The 15,140-nt window shown below is 41.1% G+C and overlaps 1 protein-coding gene across 2 annotated transcripts in view; it reads right to left on the bottom strand.

Annotated features, from left to right (window-relative positions):
- psme4a (proteasome activator subunit 4a) overlaps positions 1-15,140 on the bottom strand; it is a 31,340-nt gene that overhangs the window by 1,645 nt on the left and 14,555 nt on the right. For both annotated transcript variants that reach the window (XM_032540575.1, XM_032540574.1), the window contains 31 exons: positions 14,335-14,433; positions 14,165-14,234; positions 13,981-14,048; positions 13,654-13,869; positions 12,484-12,641; positions 12,272-12,367; positions 11,792-11,847; positions 11,618-11,674; positions 11,432-11,487; positions 10,911-11,009; positions 10,344-10,406; positions 10,149-10,244; positions 9,833-9,964; positions 9,517-9,726; positions 8,703-8,839; positions 8,442-8,492; positions 8,234-8,363; positions 8,037-8,118; positions 7,780-7,936; positions 7,569-7,638; positions 7,349-7,474; positions 7,103-7,255; positions 6,856-6,960; positions 6,652-6,743; positions 6,436-6,567; positions 6,102-6,310; positions 4,353-4,438; positions 4,076-4,204; positions 3,351-3,506; positions 1,201-1,363; positions 981-1,114 (listed from right to left, as the gene is read on the bottom strand). In XM_032540575.1, the coding sequence (XP_032396466.1) occupies positions 981-1,114; positions 1,201-1,363; positions 3,351-3,506; positions 4,076-4,204; positions 4,353-4,438; positions 6,102-6,310; positions 6,436-6,567; positions 6,652-6,743; positions 6,856-6,960; positions 7,103-7,255; positions 7,349-7,474; positions 7,569-7,638; positions 7,780-7,936; positions 8,037-8,118; positions 8,234-8,363; positions 8,442-8,492; positions 8,703-8,839; positions 9,517-9,726; positions 9,833-9,964; positions 10,149-10,244; positions 10,344-10,406; positions 10,911-11,009; positions 11,432-11,487; positions 11,618-11,674; positions 11,792-11,847; positions 12,272-12,367; positions 12,484-12,641; positions 13,654-13,869; positions 13,981-14,048; positions 14,165-14,234; positions 14,335-14,433 (3,588 nt within the window). The remainder of the gene's footprint in view (positions 1-980; positions 1,115-1,200; positions 1,364-3,350; positions 3,507-4,075; positions 4,205-4,352; positions 4,439-6,101; positions 6,311-6,435; positions 6,568-6,651; positions 6,744-6,855; positions 6,961-7,102; positions 7,256-7,348; positions 7,475-7,568; positions 7,639-7,779; positions 7,937-8,036; positions 8,119-8,233; positions 8,364-8,441; positions 8,493-8,702; positions 8,840-9,516; positions 9,727-9,832; positions 9,965-10,148; positions 10,245-10,343; positions 10,407-10,910; positions 11,010-11,431; positions 11,488-11,617; positions 11,675-11,791; positions 11,848-12,271; positions 12,368-12,483; positions 12,642-13,653; positions 13,870-13,980; positions 14,049-14,164; positions 14,235-14,334; positions 14,434-15,140) is intronic.

The following is a 15,140-nucleotide window of genomic DNA, read 5'->3' as shown; positions in this document are numbered from 1 at the left end:
GGAAGCAAATGTTGTCCATGCGGGTTATAGTTCATTTCACACTGAAATATCTGCAAAATGGGTTGTTCCAGACATTGCTCTGAGGAACAGCAGACTTTAATTGAAAAGTTGATTGGAGAGGGGAAAACATATTAAGAAGTGCAGAAAATGATAAGTTGCTCAGCCAAAACAATTTCAAATGCCTTGAAATGGCATCCAAAGCCTGAACGACGTGGGAAAAAACGGTCAACTGCCATTCGAACGGATTGAAGAATAGCCAAAATGGCAAAGTCTCAACCAATGATCCGCTCCAGGAAAATCAAAGAAGACAGTGACAACTATTACGATCAGAAGAAGGCTATGGGAAGCAAAGCTATCAGCTAGAAGCCCCCGCAAAGTCCCATTGCTGGAAAAAAAGACATACTGAATAGGTTGAAATTTGCCAAAGAACACACTGACTGGCCAAACGAGAAATGACACGACATTCTGTGGACTGATGAGAGCAAAACTGTTCTTTTTGGGTCTAGGGGCCGCAGACAGTTTGACGACCCCCATGCACTGAATTCAAAACACAGTACACTGTGAATACTAGAAAGCATGGTGGTGCAAAAATAATTTTATGGGGATGGGGATGTTTCTCATACTGTGGTGCTGGGCCTATTTATTGCATATCAAGGATCAATACATCAAAATACTTGAAGAGATCATGTTTCCTATTGATGAAAAGGAAATGCCTTTGAAATGGGTCTTTCAAAAAGGCAATGACCCAAAACACACCAGTGAGCGAGCAAAGTCTTTTGATTTTGAGCGTTATTCACTTTTTTTAAACACACTGCTATTATTCTGAACACAACTGTATATACATTTACAACACTTGAGAACCTGTGCAGTTTGACACGCACGGGTTTTGTCGACAACAAGAGGCAATTGGGGGAAAAATGAGGTTGGAAAAATGATCCCACTGCAACAGAATAAAGTCATAAGTAGGTGATTATACATACTTCAATAGGTTGTGTGTCATTGAGGTGAGCACTCAAGTCCATCAACAGCTGAGGCATCCAGGTGGGCACATCATATGGGCTGGAGAGAATACAAGCACTCAACCCGAGAACACCTGCATGGCGCCGCACCAGGTCTACAAAAACACAACAGGAGGGATTCCATTAACATGAGTGAGAAAAGAATGAGTGTATCATCATATATTCTGGACAGGTTCCTTACCAGCAGATGGTATAGTGTCCACTGTAGAGCCAAGCTCCCTTTTCCTCTTCTTAGGCAAGGAAGTCTTGCACATAGCCTCAAAATTTGCCTGCATGGGGGCGTCCATGGACAGGAAATTGCACTGAAGGAAGCCGCTGAGTGTAGTTGCGGCCATTTCTCTTACCTAGAAAACAACAGCAGAAAGAGGGGATGGGCAGGTTGAAGTTCAAACGTATAGGTACTTTTTTTAGTACTACCTCAGACAAGGTTCCAAGTGAGCTGAGGCGTTACCAAAAGGTGACGTGAAAACCTGCAGACTACTGATTAGTCAGAGAGAATCGAGCCAATTGTCTGTTAATTGGACACTTCAAATGTAAAGTGCCACTCACTGGCACATTACAAAGTAGTATTTAGACTGATTTATACACTAAAAGAGAACCCGGTTGTTCTTGAGTCATCCTCCGTGTGTGAATCATACGGTTTTATGTAGGCTGTGTCAGAATAAACTGGCATATAACCACTCAACCAGAGAAATGCGTAACCACATTTAGCATGTGGACGTTAGGAGAGCAGGCTGCTGTAACTTCATGGGCCCTATCTTGTACCCGGCACAGCACGGCGCAAAGCCTGACGCAAGTGTCTTTGCTATTTTAAGACCAACACAGTTGTTAATTTCCCGTCCCCCGCCCACATAGCAAATGCACCTGCACCCATCTTTGCACCCATGGGCGTGCTGGTCTTACAGGGAGGTGTGTCAGGTGAATTCTTGGCGCATTGCTATCTTGCGGCAGCAGAAAGTAACTGCGCCATTGACCAACAAAAAAATCTGGTCTAAAGTCAATAGAGCAGCATTTCATTCAATGTTGACAGCAAATTAGTGAAATGCGCCTAGGCTTGCGCACAGCGCACGCACACCATGCTTGTCACACACACACACACAAAAGATTAAAAATAAAAAAAATTACGGTGAAAATCCGCCATCATAACAGCAATGCGTTGAGGTACAAACACGTCTGTTTTTAAAGGGAATGAGATGACACACTGATTGGTTTATTGCATGTTAAGCCCAAAACACACCTATGTATTAATGAAGACACTAAGTACAACCCTTTTAAACCATTCACCCGGCACAAAGACACTTCTTTTCCGCCGTCAAACTAGCAAAAGTGGATTTGGACACGCACTATACGCACCTGCGCTTCACGCCGCTTACTTATATTGTTAAAATAGGGCCCATAGGTTAAATTGTGAAATTAGTTGGAACATTTCTACTTAGAAAATCTTTCTGAGACATACTATAGTAACTGTCGTTAGACAATGTTTTCCAAATAGTGTGTACACTGGATGGAAATAGCAGCCAGCTGGGGACAGGGGGTGGATATATGTGTGGATGCTTCACTATATTGAGAGCTAAAATGGCTTTTCTTAGTGAAATTCTAAAAGGCTTTTTAGATTAAATAGAACCACTAGGGCAATTACGTTACAGCATTCCTCTTAGGTGTACTTTTAAGTTATACTGTTTTCTGTTTTGTCTAAATAATGGAGTAGATTTTTTTTCTCTTAAAAGGGAAGATCGATTCCTCATTAGTAAAACTTGGAGTTTTGTGTGATATAGGTCAAGTAATGTAATAAAGAAAGGGGTCAATACATACAAGAACTGTGTCTTGGCACCAGTGTTAGTGAAAAAAAAAAAGAGCCATGCAAGTCATATACTGCCATAAACCGCCATATACCGGTAGTCATAAACCAGGCTTAGGTTAGTTCAAGGGGACAAATAAAAATGGCTACTTCCATCCTCCCCCAACATCTCCTTTGTCTCTACTCCATCCCTTTCCCTCTCATCCTCCTTCAATCTGAACATTATCGCCATAGCAACAGATTACTGCAGCCTGTGGTTTCCATAGCAACAGCTAGAGGACCGGAGGGCGGGGGAGAGAGAGTGGAGAGCCAGGAGGAGTGCTGAATCACTACACTGAAAGACAGTGAGACCGCCTGCTAGCATAAACAAGCACGTATTGGCCGATAGTTTAGCGATTATATAATCAGACCGCCTTTATGTCTGTTCGTTTTTCAACCGTCTTCTTGTGACGGTTATGCCAGACTAGCAGTGTTTCAGTTTGACATTTTGAATGACATTGATGTTAAACAGTTGAATGAATGGTTGTTTTTACCTCGAGCTGCTCATCCTCCAGCAGTCGTATCACCAATGCCCGGACGTCATTCACTGCTTTCTGGTCACTCATGAAGGTGAACAGGTTGTAAAAAACCATAATCTGGAGGTATGTGAGCACCGTGTAGCGAGCATGCCAGGAGCTGCTGCCAGCAATCTGCAGTACACAACAATAAACACATCCCACATTAATAACATACTCTGGGCATTTTTTCCCACATGAGGAACAGACCATGTCCTGGATGAGTCTTTTTGCAATGGAGCTACTTTTTTGTAGAATACCACTCATTATCTATACAATTTCAAATGGGTAAAAGATAAATCAGAATTTGTGAGCAGGAACAAACTGATCTCTGGATGTGTGTGTCATACCAGTTCAAAGTTTGGAACTGTTCAGTTCTATAGTTGTTAGTTAATCAACTTTGCATATTATGTTGTTTATTTCTCTTTATTGTCATGTTGAGGGCGGAGCTCTTGCTGGTTGAAAATTAGAAAGTTGCTATTGTAACTATTGTACTGGCCCAACATATTAGGTAACAGATTATCCCAAGAATGAATGATCAGCAGGGCAGATTCTAAAATCGTATCCAGTTGTTGTTCCCTTTTAACATTTCATCTTTTGCGTATTAACCTATATTATATAATATGTGAGGGGCTGTGAACAGCCCAGTCATGTGTACTGCAAGTGAAAAGTGGAAAAACTGCTACAGCTTCCAGATGACTCACCTCCTGCAGGGCACGGAGGACCATGGGTATCTGTTCTGTGTAAAGGAGTCCCTGGGACATCAGAGACAGACAGGTCTTTGCATCCCTCTTCAGTTCATCGTAACTGTCATCATTCTCGACTGGAGCAATCTGGAACAGAGGACAGAGATGGGTTGATGGAAAGGTTGGCGTCATTTTAAGTCCCTTTATGTTGTATACATTAAGCGTCAAAAATTTAATTCAGTAGTGACGTAGCTAGCAGATCAAAGCTATCAGAGTTAATGCGTGAGTGCTTTACCTTGAAGAGCAGGGGAAGCAACCGTAATTGTTCTGGGACAGCAGTGGAGAAGGAGCGACCAGCACTTGCAATCAGCCACTTCAGCACTGCAGACATTTGAAGACAGACATTATGTTACAAAATTGAGTTTCTGCTTTAATTGTGGGTGTTTGATAAAAAGATTAATTTTCAGATTAAAATTAAAGTCCCATATTGTAAAATGTGAGATGTATTTTTTATTATAAAGCAGGTCGAGGTGCAATGTACTTTAAATACTGTGAGTAAGTGTGGAAGTATCAAAACTCTCATACAGCCCATATTCAGAAACAGTGCCTTTATAGAGCAGTCATGACTACCGGGTGGTTGTGATGTCACAACCATACTAATTAATATATTGCCTAGAAAATATAAATAAATAAACCGAAAATATTTGACGCTCACAAAGCAGTAGGGCACTATAAGAAGATAGCAAAGCGTTTTCAGATGCCAAGATCCTCTGTTCGGAATGGAATTAAGAAATGGCAGTCATCAGGAACAGTGGAAGTTAAAGCAAGATCTGGAAGACCCAGAAAAATATCAGACAGAACAGCTCGCAGGATTGTGAAAAAAGCAAGTCCAAACCCACGTTTGACTGCACGACCCATCCAGAAAGACCTGGCAGACACTGGAGTTGTGGTACACCATTCCACTATAAAGAGATACTTGTACAAATATGGTCTTCATGGAAGAGTCATCAGAAGAAAACCTCTTCTACATCCTCACCACAAAAATTAGCGCTTGAAGTTTGCAAATGAACAGATAGACAAGCCTGATGCATTGTGGAAACAAGTTCTGTGGACCGATGAGGTTAAAATAGAACATTTTGGCCGGAATGAGCAAAGATACGTTTGGAGAAGAAAATGTATGGTTGGTTACATCAAGAGGTGTAAACTGAAGGTTTTGCCATGGCCTTCACAATCTCCTGACTTCAACATAAGTGAAAATCTATGGATACACCTTAAAATAGCAGTGTGTAACAGAGAGCCCAGAAGTCTCAAAGAACTGGAAGACTTTTGTAAGGAAGAATGGGCGAAGATACCTCAAACAAGAATTGAAAGACTCTTGGCTGGCTACAAGAAGCATTTCCAAGTTGTGATACTTGCCAAAGGGGGCAGTACAAGGTATCAACTCTGCAGGGTGCCCAAACTTTTTCAGACGCCATTTTTTGTTTTCTGTTATTTGGAAAATGTAAATGATGGAAACAAAATCTAACTTTTTGTGACATATTATACAAATGTCTAATCTGTCATTTCATGCCTTTTGGAGATTTTTCTATCTTTTCTTGGCTTCTTTATGCACATTAATAACAATGTTTACCTGGGGTGTCCAAACTGTGTGTGTGTGTGTGTGTGTGTGTATATAAAGGGCTGTTACAGTGCAATTGCAGTAATTCCCGGGCTCCAATAACGAGGCAGGACTCTGAAATTGCAGATGTTTAAGGCACTGTAACGCTGAGCAATCAGACTAGACTGGGCTTTTTCTGGAGGGGGGCTTAAACAGACGGTGCAAAAACTGAGAAGTTTGGACAGAAGGTGAATACAGGCATATTCAGACAAACAATGTGAAAAAAAATTAAGTCTCTTAAAAATGGCAGTATGGAAACATGTTTTAGTAGAAACCCAAAATACAAGTATGAACCTTTAACTTCCAATTGTTTCAACCATTCTTACAATAACCAGTACTCAATGTGACAGCTGAGTTCAGAGTAATAGCGACAGATCCTTGACCAACCTGTTTTGAGCAGCTTGATGGCCTGCGTCCTCTCATCCTGCTCTCCCACCTCATTCTCCTCAACCACGTGGTTCTGGATCTCCTCATCGCCCTCCATTAGAGGCTTCAGTTGCAACAGAATTCGCTCTGTGAAGTCTGAAATGCGCGGGGAGGTGGTAGGCTGAGTGTAGGGCAAGTTGACATCGATCATGAAGATGTACGTGAGCACACTGGAAGGATACCAATTAAAAGAGAATAAGATGAGACAGAAAAAGCACTAAGAAAAAGAAGAAGAAAAAAATGTAATGACAAAGAGTACATTCACGTTCACTATGGGGTGTAAAAAGGACCTCACCTGCCAATGCGTTCTCGTACATTTTTGTAGACCTGTGTTAGTTTGGGCTCCAGGTATTGCAGCAACCTGTGGAGGAGCTCTGGAACACGCCACTCCTGCTGAGCTAGACCTCCCTGCAGCACATAGAGACGACTGGAAAGGAAAAAGAAGCAAAATCATCAAGCAAGTTTGTCAGTCACATCAACATCTGCTTCAGGCAGCAACCTCTCTACTCACCAAGCATCGACAAAGGAGCCCCCCTCTCCGTTGACTGGAGACTCCATTAGCATCTCAAACAGCCAGTGGAGTTTGCGTGGGTCTCTACTCTCCTGTAAGAAACAGAAACATCATATGTGCATCGTATGGAAGGAAGGATGAGTGACACAAGTTTGACAAATGTAAGGATAAAGACATGATGGATATAAACAAGCAAACACTTACACAGGCTGTGGCAATACATGTGCCCCAGTCTGCATACGTTTCTATTGTGATGTTGGACAGGGCAGTACGGAGCAGTGGACACAACACCTCCCAAAGGTTCTCAACCTGTAAAAGAGTGTATGTACTGGTTTGTTTGTAAGACCCATGATAGTAGTAGTTTTATTTATTTTTCACATGTATAAAATCAGGTGACTTTCCAACGTGGAACATCTAGCCACCTTACTCAATGAGAGTTTCACTTCCATACCTTTAAATAGCTCCAGTGCTTGCAGCCCCTAATCAGTCCAGAGATGATCTCCGCAACACAGCGCTGCTTGCTCTCATGAGAGTCGGCCACAAGGCGCTCCATGTGTGGCCGTAGCAGGGGAAGAAAGACATCGCTGAAATTGCGGAACAATCCCTGGGGATAGCAGAAAAAGGGAAGAAATTAATTTCTTCATTGACTGACTTATGTTGCTTTGTGCATTTGACACTACTCTTAGGGAAGTCTTACCTTGAACAAACAGAACCTGCGAGGGCTAAACTTGTCCTTTCCCTTACGGTCTTCAAGAGAGAGGAACTCAATGAACTGGTTGATAAATACCGGGTCTGAGAAATGGTCAAAGATGATCTGTTCCCGCTGTTGGGAAGGGCATGAAATGTACACAGTTACAGCTAATATTACTTTTAATTATTGAATGTGTTATCATTCCTAGGGGGTGTGTTTGACAAACCTCTGTCATTTCCTCTCTGGTCAGGTCCTGTTTGGGTTGCTCCTCCGGTGGTGCATACATCATCAGTTTTCTGGAGTACAGAAATGAGGTGATGGTACATAAAAACAAGGTGAAAGATTTCGTCTGACAGATAACAATACAAATAATAAAAATACCAAGACATCAAAGGACGGCCAAGTAAAGAAAAATGTTTAAAACATCAAATGAAAACCTTGGCCAGCAGTAGTATCCCCAGTGGGTCTTTTCCACAAACACACAGCTATCCCAGTCCTGCTGTGTGAGTGGCAGGCTGCTGCTGTTATACTGGAGCCACTGGTTGTCTAGGCGGTCCCCGGCTGCTACAGCACCACTTAGCTCCTTCACTCCACCTACCAAAGACGTAACCATTTTTGTCACTAGTTTTACAAACTCAAAAACTGAAATGTTCATACAAAAGAACACTAGACAAACAAAACTTGTGGTGCTTACAAAGCTCAGACGGGCTGATAGGGACCTTCTTATGCGGCCTCTTGATTTGTTTCATTATTCCTGCAACAGCTGATATCGCCACCTAAAGGAGAAAATAAGAAATTTCAAACCAGGAAACAGGAGAGACTGGAGTGCAACCATATGCTGTAAAATCCCAGCACTGCTACTGCATGTCTCATAATATGTGTAGGCCAAACCTTGCGGACGTAGAGGGAGTCATGGTTGAGGCTTTTGACAAAGAACGTAACAGCAGGTGGTGGGAGCTCATGGTCATCTCTCAGAAGCAATGACAGGAAGCCAATTGCAATGTGTTCGAATTTCCAAGGCCTGAATGTTAAACAAAGCAGGTGTTACAGACTAATAAATAAATATAACAAGGATTTGATAAACATTAAATTAACCTACATGTTCCTGTTGAGGAAGTCCAGCAGATCAGCAATGAGCTGTTTGTATTTCCTACAAAAAGGTAAAACAGTATTAGTATTTGAAACTTTATGTAACCAAACATACTCTTTTTCACATGAAAGTTGTATGCAGAGTATTTAAGTCTTTTATTCTGTGGGGTTAGCCATTTTATATCAAGGTAGTTGCTCAAAGAGAAGGAGCCAAATTTAGGGAAAGGTTTTGGCTTGATGATGATTGGTCTTGTTCCTGATGTGAACTTACTCAACAGATTCAGAGTTCTTGAGCTCCTGCCTGTTCAAACCTTCTGCTACTTCGTCCTCTGAAGGAACAGGCTCCTTGGGAACAGGATTTCCAGTAATCATAAGTTGTTTGGCCACAGCACAGCACTCCCCAGGGATCTAAAGGGATGAAAAAGATAAAACTTATAGCGTCAGGCCTAATCTGTCCAATTGTGGGAGGGAAATTAAACTGACACTGTGGGGAGACTGAAACAATATTGGCTTTTCCTTGCATAGCTATGTTGGAGTGACTGAGAGCAGAGAGTAATATGGGTACACATTTGTATTTAGTGATTAGCTTTGTTGTAGAAAATTACTGAAATTGACTGGATATGTAAAATTGCTGAATCCCTGTTAAATGATCTGTTTAATAACTCCAGAAAGGGGCTTTGCAACCTTTTACGTGAAAGAAAGTTCAGAGACTGTCCAATCTTAAAAATTAGAAGGCTATGGGGTGTCTCAATATCTTGAGAGATGCTGGTTGGAAATTGGTTTTGACTAGATTTGCTTAGAGAAAAAGGCTAAACAGCTGAGAGGAACCATACATGCCCCTCTTCATGACCTTGTTTTCTTTGTAGCTTTGCTGGTGGGACAGGAATTAATAAACTGACTTTATGCAGCTTTTGATGTGTGTAGTCCGTTTCCTGGTACCAGAACTCCTTTACTGACCGGAGAATGTTTCCTCATTTATCAAGTTTTTTTAAGGACCAAATTCAATGTTGATTTAAACTTTCCGACAGTACTGAAAAGAAAATTCTGTTAGCGTCAATAAGCTTCTCCTAAGTGAATTTTCTTACAGAGAAGTCGATGCCAATGGTCTCATATTGGCGATGGATTTTGTCTGCGAGGTCATCAAACAGCCGCACAATGGAGGGCTTCTCCAGAGACATGGCTGAGCTGAGGCCAGAGCGTACAATGGCAGGCCATGTCAGGGCTATGCAGTCCCAGTCATGCAAATTGGCCAGGCACACTCCACTGTGATTCCCCAGAAGACAGTACAAGGCACCCTGGAAATGTAATGTTATTGAGAAAATATGAAACTTGCATTGTTGCAAATGTAAAACTTTGAGTTTTTATGTTGTAGAGCAGATGTGCCAAAGAGAACCGTCTTACTTTGAACTGCTGCTGTGTGACACTGCTGTTGTCTGGGTTGAGAAACTCTAGGACATGGGGGATCAGATCTCTGCAGCAGAAATTGTAGGTTGCCAATGCAGTGTACAACACATTTTGAGCTCTGCTGCGTACCTGGAAAGTAATAAAAAGTCTCATTTAGCCTATTATTCACTTCAGGTGTATTGAGAACACTAATCAAAACATATTTATGATTTATGTAATAACTCCTCTGTGACAATAAACAAACCAGGAAGTGAATAAAGGCTTTGATAAGATGGAGATAATGCATTGCTGTGGAGTGTCCTGTGGAACTCACTTGACTATAGGTGCTTGCAGAAAGCCTCAATAGATCCCTCATCAGTTCCTGGTGAATACTCCTGTACTGACATCCTTCTACTGTCAGCTTTCTCAGCTGATAAAAAGAGATATAGTTTTGAAATCAAGATTCAAATTCAGAAATGGTAAAAAGAATAATAAGAGAAATTACCCGATGTTCCTATAAAGGACTTACCTCATGCTGGAGCATGACTCTGTCTATTAGCAGAGCTCTGATGTGCTGCTTTCTGCCGTGAAGCTGCAAGTTTAACGGAAAGGCATTATACACTCTAAATTACCAGTCAGTATCACCAATTAGGACTGCACAATATGAAGAAAATATGCGTAAATGATGCTGAGTATCGCAATCACAATATTACTTGCTATAAATGAACAGAAAGTAAAATGATCTCAGTTCTGCCTTTCTGCTGCTTTCTGCTAAAATACAACAAATTGCTTTTTGAATTTAAAACAAATGAAAAGGAAATCGTTTCCAGCATTCTTTTATTGAACAAACTGAACAGTGATTTGAATATAAAGGCACCACTAAAAAAAAAAAAAAAAAAAGTGCCTTTTGTGATATTTGCAATGTGTATATTGCGACAGTTAATGTCGCAATGTCAAGAAGAAAAAAAAAGATTTATGGTGCAGCTCTATCACTAATGTATTTAATTGAAGCTTCGGTGAGAGACGGGATTTTTTTTAACTCCTTCCTAGGATAACAGTTGTATTAAAGTAACAAAAGCTCAATAACATTTCTTACTCTGTTTTCCATTGATTTCTTCACAAGGTTGAAGCTCTTCCAGCGGGAGTCAAACTCATGTTTGTGAGAACCCTTGAAGTGCAACAGGTCACTGATAATCTGAAAGGTATCGCAAGACAAAAATGGTGATTAGTGTTGGGAGATAGGAACAATACATCCGCTACTGGCCATAGCCTGTTTTGAGATTGTGAGTGATTCAAGACGGCAAAAATGAAATCAATCAAATAAATTCAGTGATAACCTTTGCCTACACAATGTCTCACGCAGCATAGAATAACTGACACACACACACTGCTCCAATGTGGCATTCTAAATGATACCACATGAGTGTATGTTTGGTTTGAAGGATGTGTAAACGAAGTATACAGCAGTTTTGTAGATATGAGCCAAATATATCAGCAAATGTTGGTAAGGGGGAATGCAACATGCAAATTAGCTTGATAGCCTGAACCCTGAAGGAAGCATATAATTCAACACATTCAAATAAGAGTATAAAGGCTATCATGTTTCTGCCAGCCTACCTTGATGATGGAGAAAAGAGACTTGGTGTCATCTTCAGAGTGCTCAAGGATGTAATCTGCAAGAAGAGGTAAATGAAATCAGATGGCAGGACAAAGACCTAAATTGTGAGCTTGTCTGTTAAGTTAAATGTGACTACAACTTGGTTAGAGATGTGGCTATAGAACAAAAAAAGAGAGAGCACTTACGTAGCAGCTGTCTCATCACTCTACAGACAGCATCCCTGTAGTTCTCTCTGGAGTCATCTGCAGGCAAAGGTAATATTACAGTGTCAGGTTATACTCCAACCAACCCTATGATTAACAAGTACTGTGGGCAACAGCTTCATCATCCAACAGTTAATAAAAAAGTGATTTGTGTACCATACTCCACTCCTGTGTAGAGGTTGGTCTCATCTAGATTCACCATACTATGGACCCTGAGAGAAAAAGAAAATTCAAAGCCAAGTTAACTACGTCCATTTTTAAATGGTGTAGTTGATTTTGTGATATAAAAATGTGCCTTGAAACATCTGTCCAATATTAGGTCCATCATACAGTCATTTATAAGTAACTCATACATAGAGATTTCTCTGTTTTGTGCAAATCTAGTAGGCCTTCGATCTATGTATTTTTATGGAATATGAGCCTGTCAATCATGGGGGATGTATGTGCTTTTACTGAATCTACTTTTGTATCAAATATGAAATCATCTAACTCCTTGGTCTCTCCTTCCAGAAGAACCCAACACATCTGCTAATTGTTTTCCTAAAGGAGACTTTAACTAACATTTGTTAACCAACAGTGTCTTTCTCTGGATTTCTTGGTCAGGACAGATTTTATTTTGTGAATGCAACTGCTTACAGTTCAGGGATGGGCTCTCCTTTAAGTGGAGGCATCAGACTCCCAGCTCCAAGGAGGCAGTGCTGAATAATGGTCAGGCTTTGTAGGACGTCATCTCTGAAATACACAAAGTCAACATCTATCACATGCATTGCAGAGCCAAAAATCTAGTGAGAAGAAATCCAAATGTAATTTCTGTAGGGAGCACACCAGTGCACACTGTTCCTCAATACCTGCTCATGTCCTGTTCCCCCTGTGCAAATCTCTGAAGGCGCTGAAGTTCAGGCTGGAGGATCAGGTCCAGTAAATAAAAAGCAAAGGAGGTCTCCTCAACACCGGGCACATGCCACCGGATATCCAAATTCCACAGGTCCCCAGGACGACCCCACTCCTGCGTGGGATAAAGACAATGAGCAAAGCTTATACTTTTTATACCCTAACTAGTTAGAAAAAAATGTCAGGCTAGATTAACACCACCTAATAAAATGTGAACACATTTGCATTTTATAGTGGTTCAACTCAGATATACATTATTTATGTGTAATTAGGGAAAGTAACACGTGGAATTTGTTACTTCCTCATCTGGTTCACATGTGGAAATATACCAAATAGGACCTGAATATTGCCAAAGCAACTTAAATGTCAACACACAAACTTGCCAGTTGGACAGACAGGATTTTGTTTTCTTCTCTAGTTAAAAGAAAAAAGCAGACATCCCCAGCACACATCAAATAATAATTAGCAGAACTGCATCTCTATTGACAACATGTTTTGTGTGTCAAGTGGCTAAAGGTATGCAATGTAATATGTGGTTAGACATACAGTATATCACCGCATTAAAAGCAAATATATATGGCATTAACTGAACTTTCAGACTGACGCAACACATAACATATCCCCCCCCAGACCAGGCCTGTAGTACTAGTAGTACTGTGGTGACTGTGGTATACACATGTGAACCATTGTATCTCTCTTGTTGTACAGTAATCCAGCAAAGTGATCTTCTATCTATGCCTCCATCAAGGAAGCAACATTATTGGATTAAAGTGGAGGATGTCTTCACTGGCTGTCTAAAGACAAGCTCGGACAATTATTCAAATCAGGTCACAGTGAGTAACACAAAGTTGTATCGCTTATCTGATTTGAAAACAAATGTCCAAAACCGTTTCTAAAACCCAATCTCTCACTGGTTTGTGGGGTTAGAGTTATATGATGAAAACACTGCAAATTTGGTAATGGAAGTTTTCTAAACACAAATTTACCTTGCATATATACGGGGACAAAGTGAGACTGTTGTTGGTTACAAGTTAAAGTAAATGTAAAACTGATTGGATTAAGCTTCTGAAATCATAAATAATTTGTATATATATTATATATAATTGATAACCAATCAATATTAGTACCTTGATGGGTAAGTAGTCACTGGTTGGTTGGTGAAAGCCTCCTGGCACACTGCAGTACTCTGTGGGGTAGGTGAGGGCTGAAGAACGAAGGATGTGGTGCAGCAGGTTGCAAGCTAGAGTGTAGCCCTGCTTACACTTGAGGTGGAGGGTCAACTGCAAAATCTGGACCAGGTTAGAACGATATGGCAGGACTTTGTCACCATCCACCCGAGTCACCTGGGGTGCACATGGCAAATATAAAGTAAGATACAGAATTATAGATAGGAGGTGTTGGTAAATGCAGGATATTAGGGGTTAAGTTAGTAAATCATGAGTGGTCTAATTCACCTCAGACAGTAGCTGGAGATTCCACAAAAACTCCTTGTCAAGCTCTTCCTCATTCAACACTTCCTCATCTGTTGAAAAAGAAGTGTGTAAGGCAAATGACAAAGACTCATGGAAAAAAACACAAGTCATGAGTTTGAAAACCTCCTCTTGTAGAAAAACGTATTCCTGTGTGGTGAGCACTTACTGACAGCGATTTGGTTTATGGCATTGCAGCAGTGTGGCACAAACAACTTGAGTGACTCTGCAGGGTGACACTGAAAACAGAAGCAGAAGGAGGATGAAGGTCATAAACTAATACGCTACAGGAGGATGATGCTTTAGGCCCACACAAAGAGTCTGAGTGACAAGACTCACCTTGGAAGCAGCTCTGCACATGTCAGCCACCATTCTCCCAGCTACACGTGTCTCAAAGATGTTGGTGGTTGCAAAGTTGAACACCTTTTCCAGAGCCACCTGTTAAAATAATGTAACAAATATGTTCACACACATCCATACATACACTCAACTAAAGGATTATTAGGAACACCTGTTCAATTTCTCATTAATGCAATTATCTAATCAACCAATCACATGGCAGTTGCTTCAATGCATTTAGGGGTATGGTCCTGGTCAAGACAATCTCCTGAACTCCAAACTGAATGTCAGAATGGGAAAGAAAGGTTATTTTAGCAATTTTGAGCGTGGCATGGTTGTTGGTGCCAGACGGGCCGGTCTGAGTATTTCACAACCTGCTCAGTTACTGGGATTTTTACGCACAACCATTTATAGGGTTTGCAAAGAATGGTGTGAAAAGGGAAAAACATCCAGTATGCGGCAGTCCTGTGGGCAAAAATGCCTTGCTGATGCTAGAGGTCAGAGGAGAATGGGCCAACTGATTCAAGCTGACAGAAGAGCAACTTTGACTGAAATAACCACTGATTACAACTGAGGTATGCAGCAAAGCATTTGTGAAGCCACAACACTCACAACCTTGAGGCGGACGGGCTACAACAGCCCAAGACCCCACCGGGTACCACTCATCTCCACTACAAATTGGAAAAAGAGGCTACAATTTGCAAGAGCTCAACAAAATTGGACGGTTAAAGACTGGAAAAATTGTCCTGGTTGGATGAGTCTTGATTTCTGTTGAGACATTCAGATGGTAGAGTCAGAATTTGGCG

Source organism: Etheostoma spectabile, chromosome 17 (assembly GCF_008692095.1).
Source record: "Etheostoma spectabile isolate EspeVRDwgs_2016 chromosome 17, UIUC_Espe_1.0, whole genome shotgun sequence".
Lineage (NCBI taxonomy): Eukaryota > Metazoa > Chordata > Actinopteri > Perciformes > Percidae > Etheostoma > Etheostoma spectabile.
The sequence above is the reverse complement of the archived record's forward strand: the minus strand, read 5'-3'. Positions and strand labels throughout refer to the sequence as shown.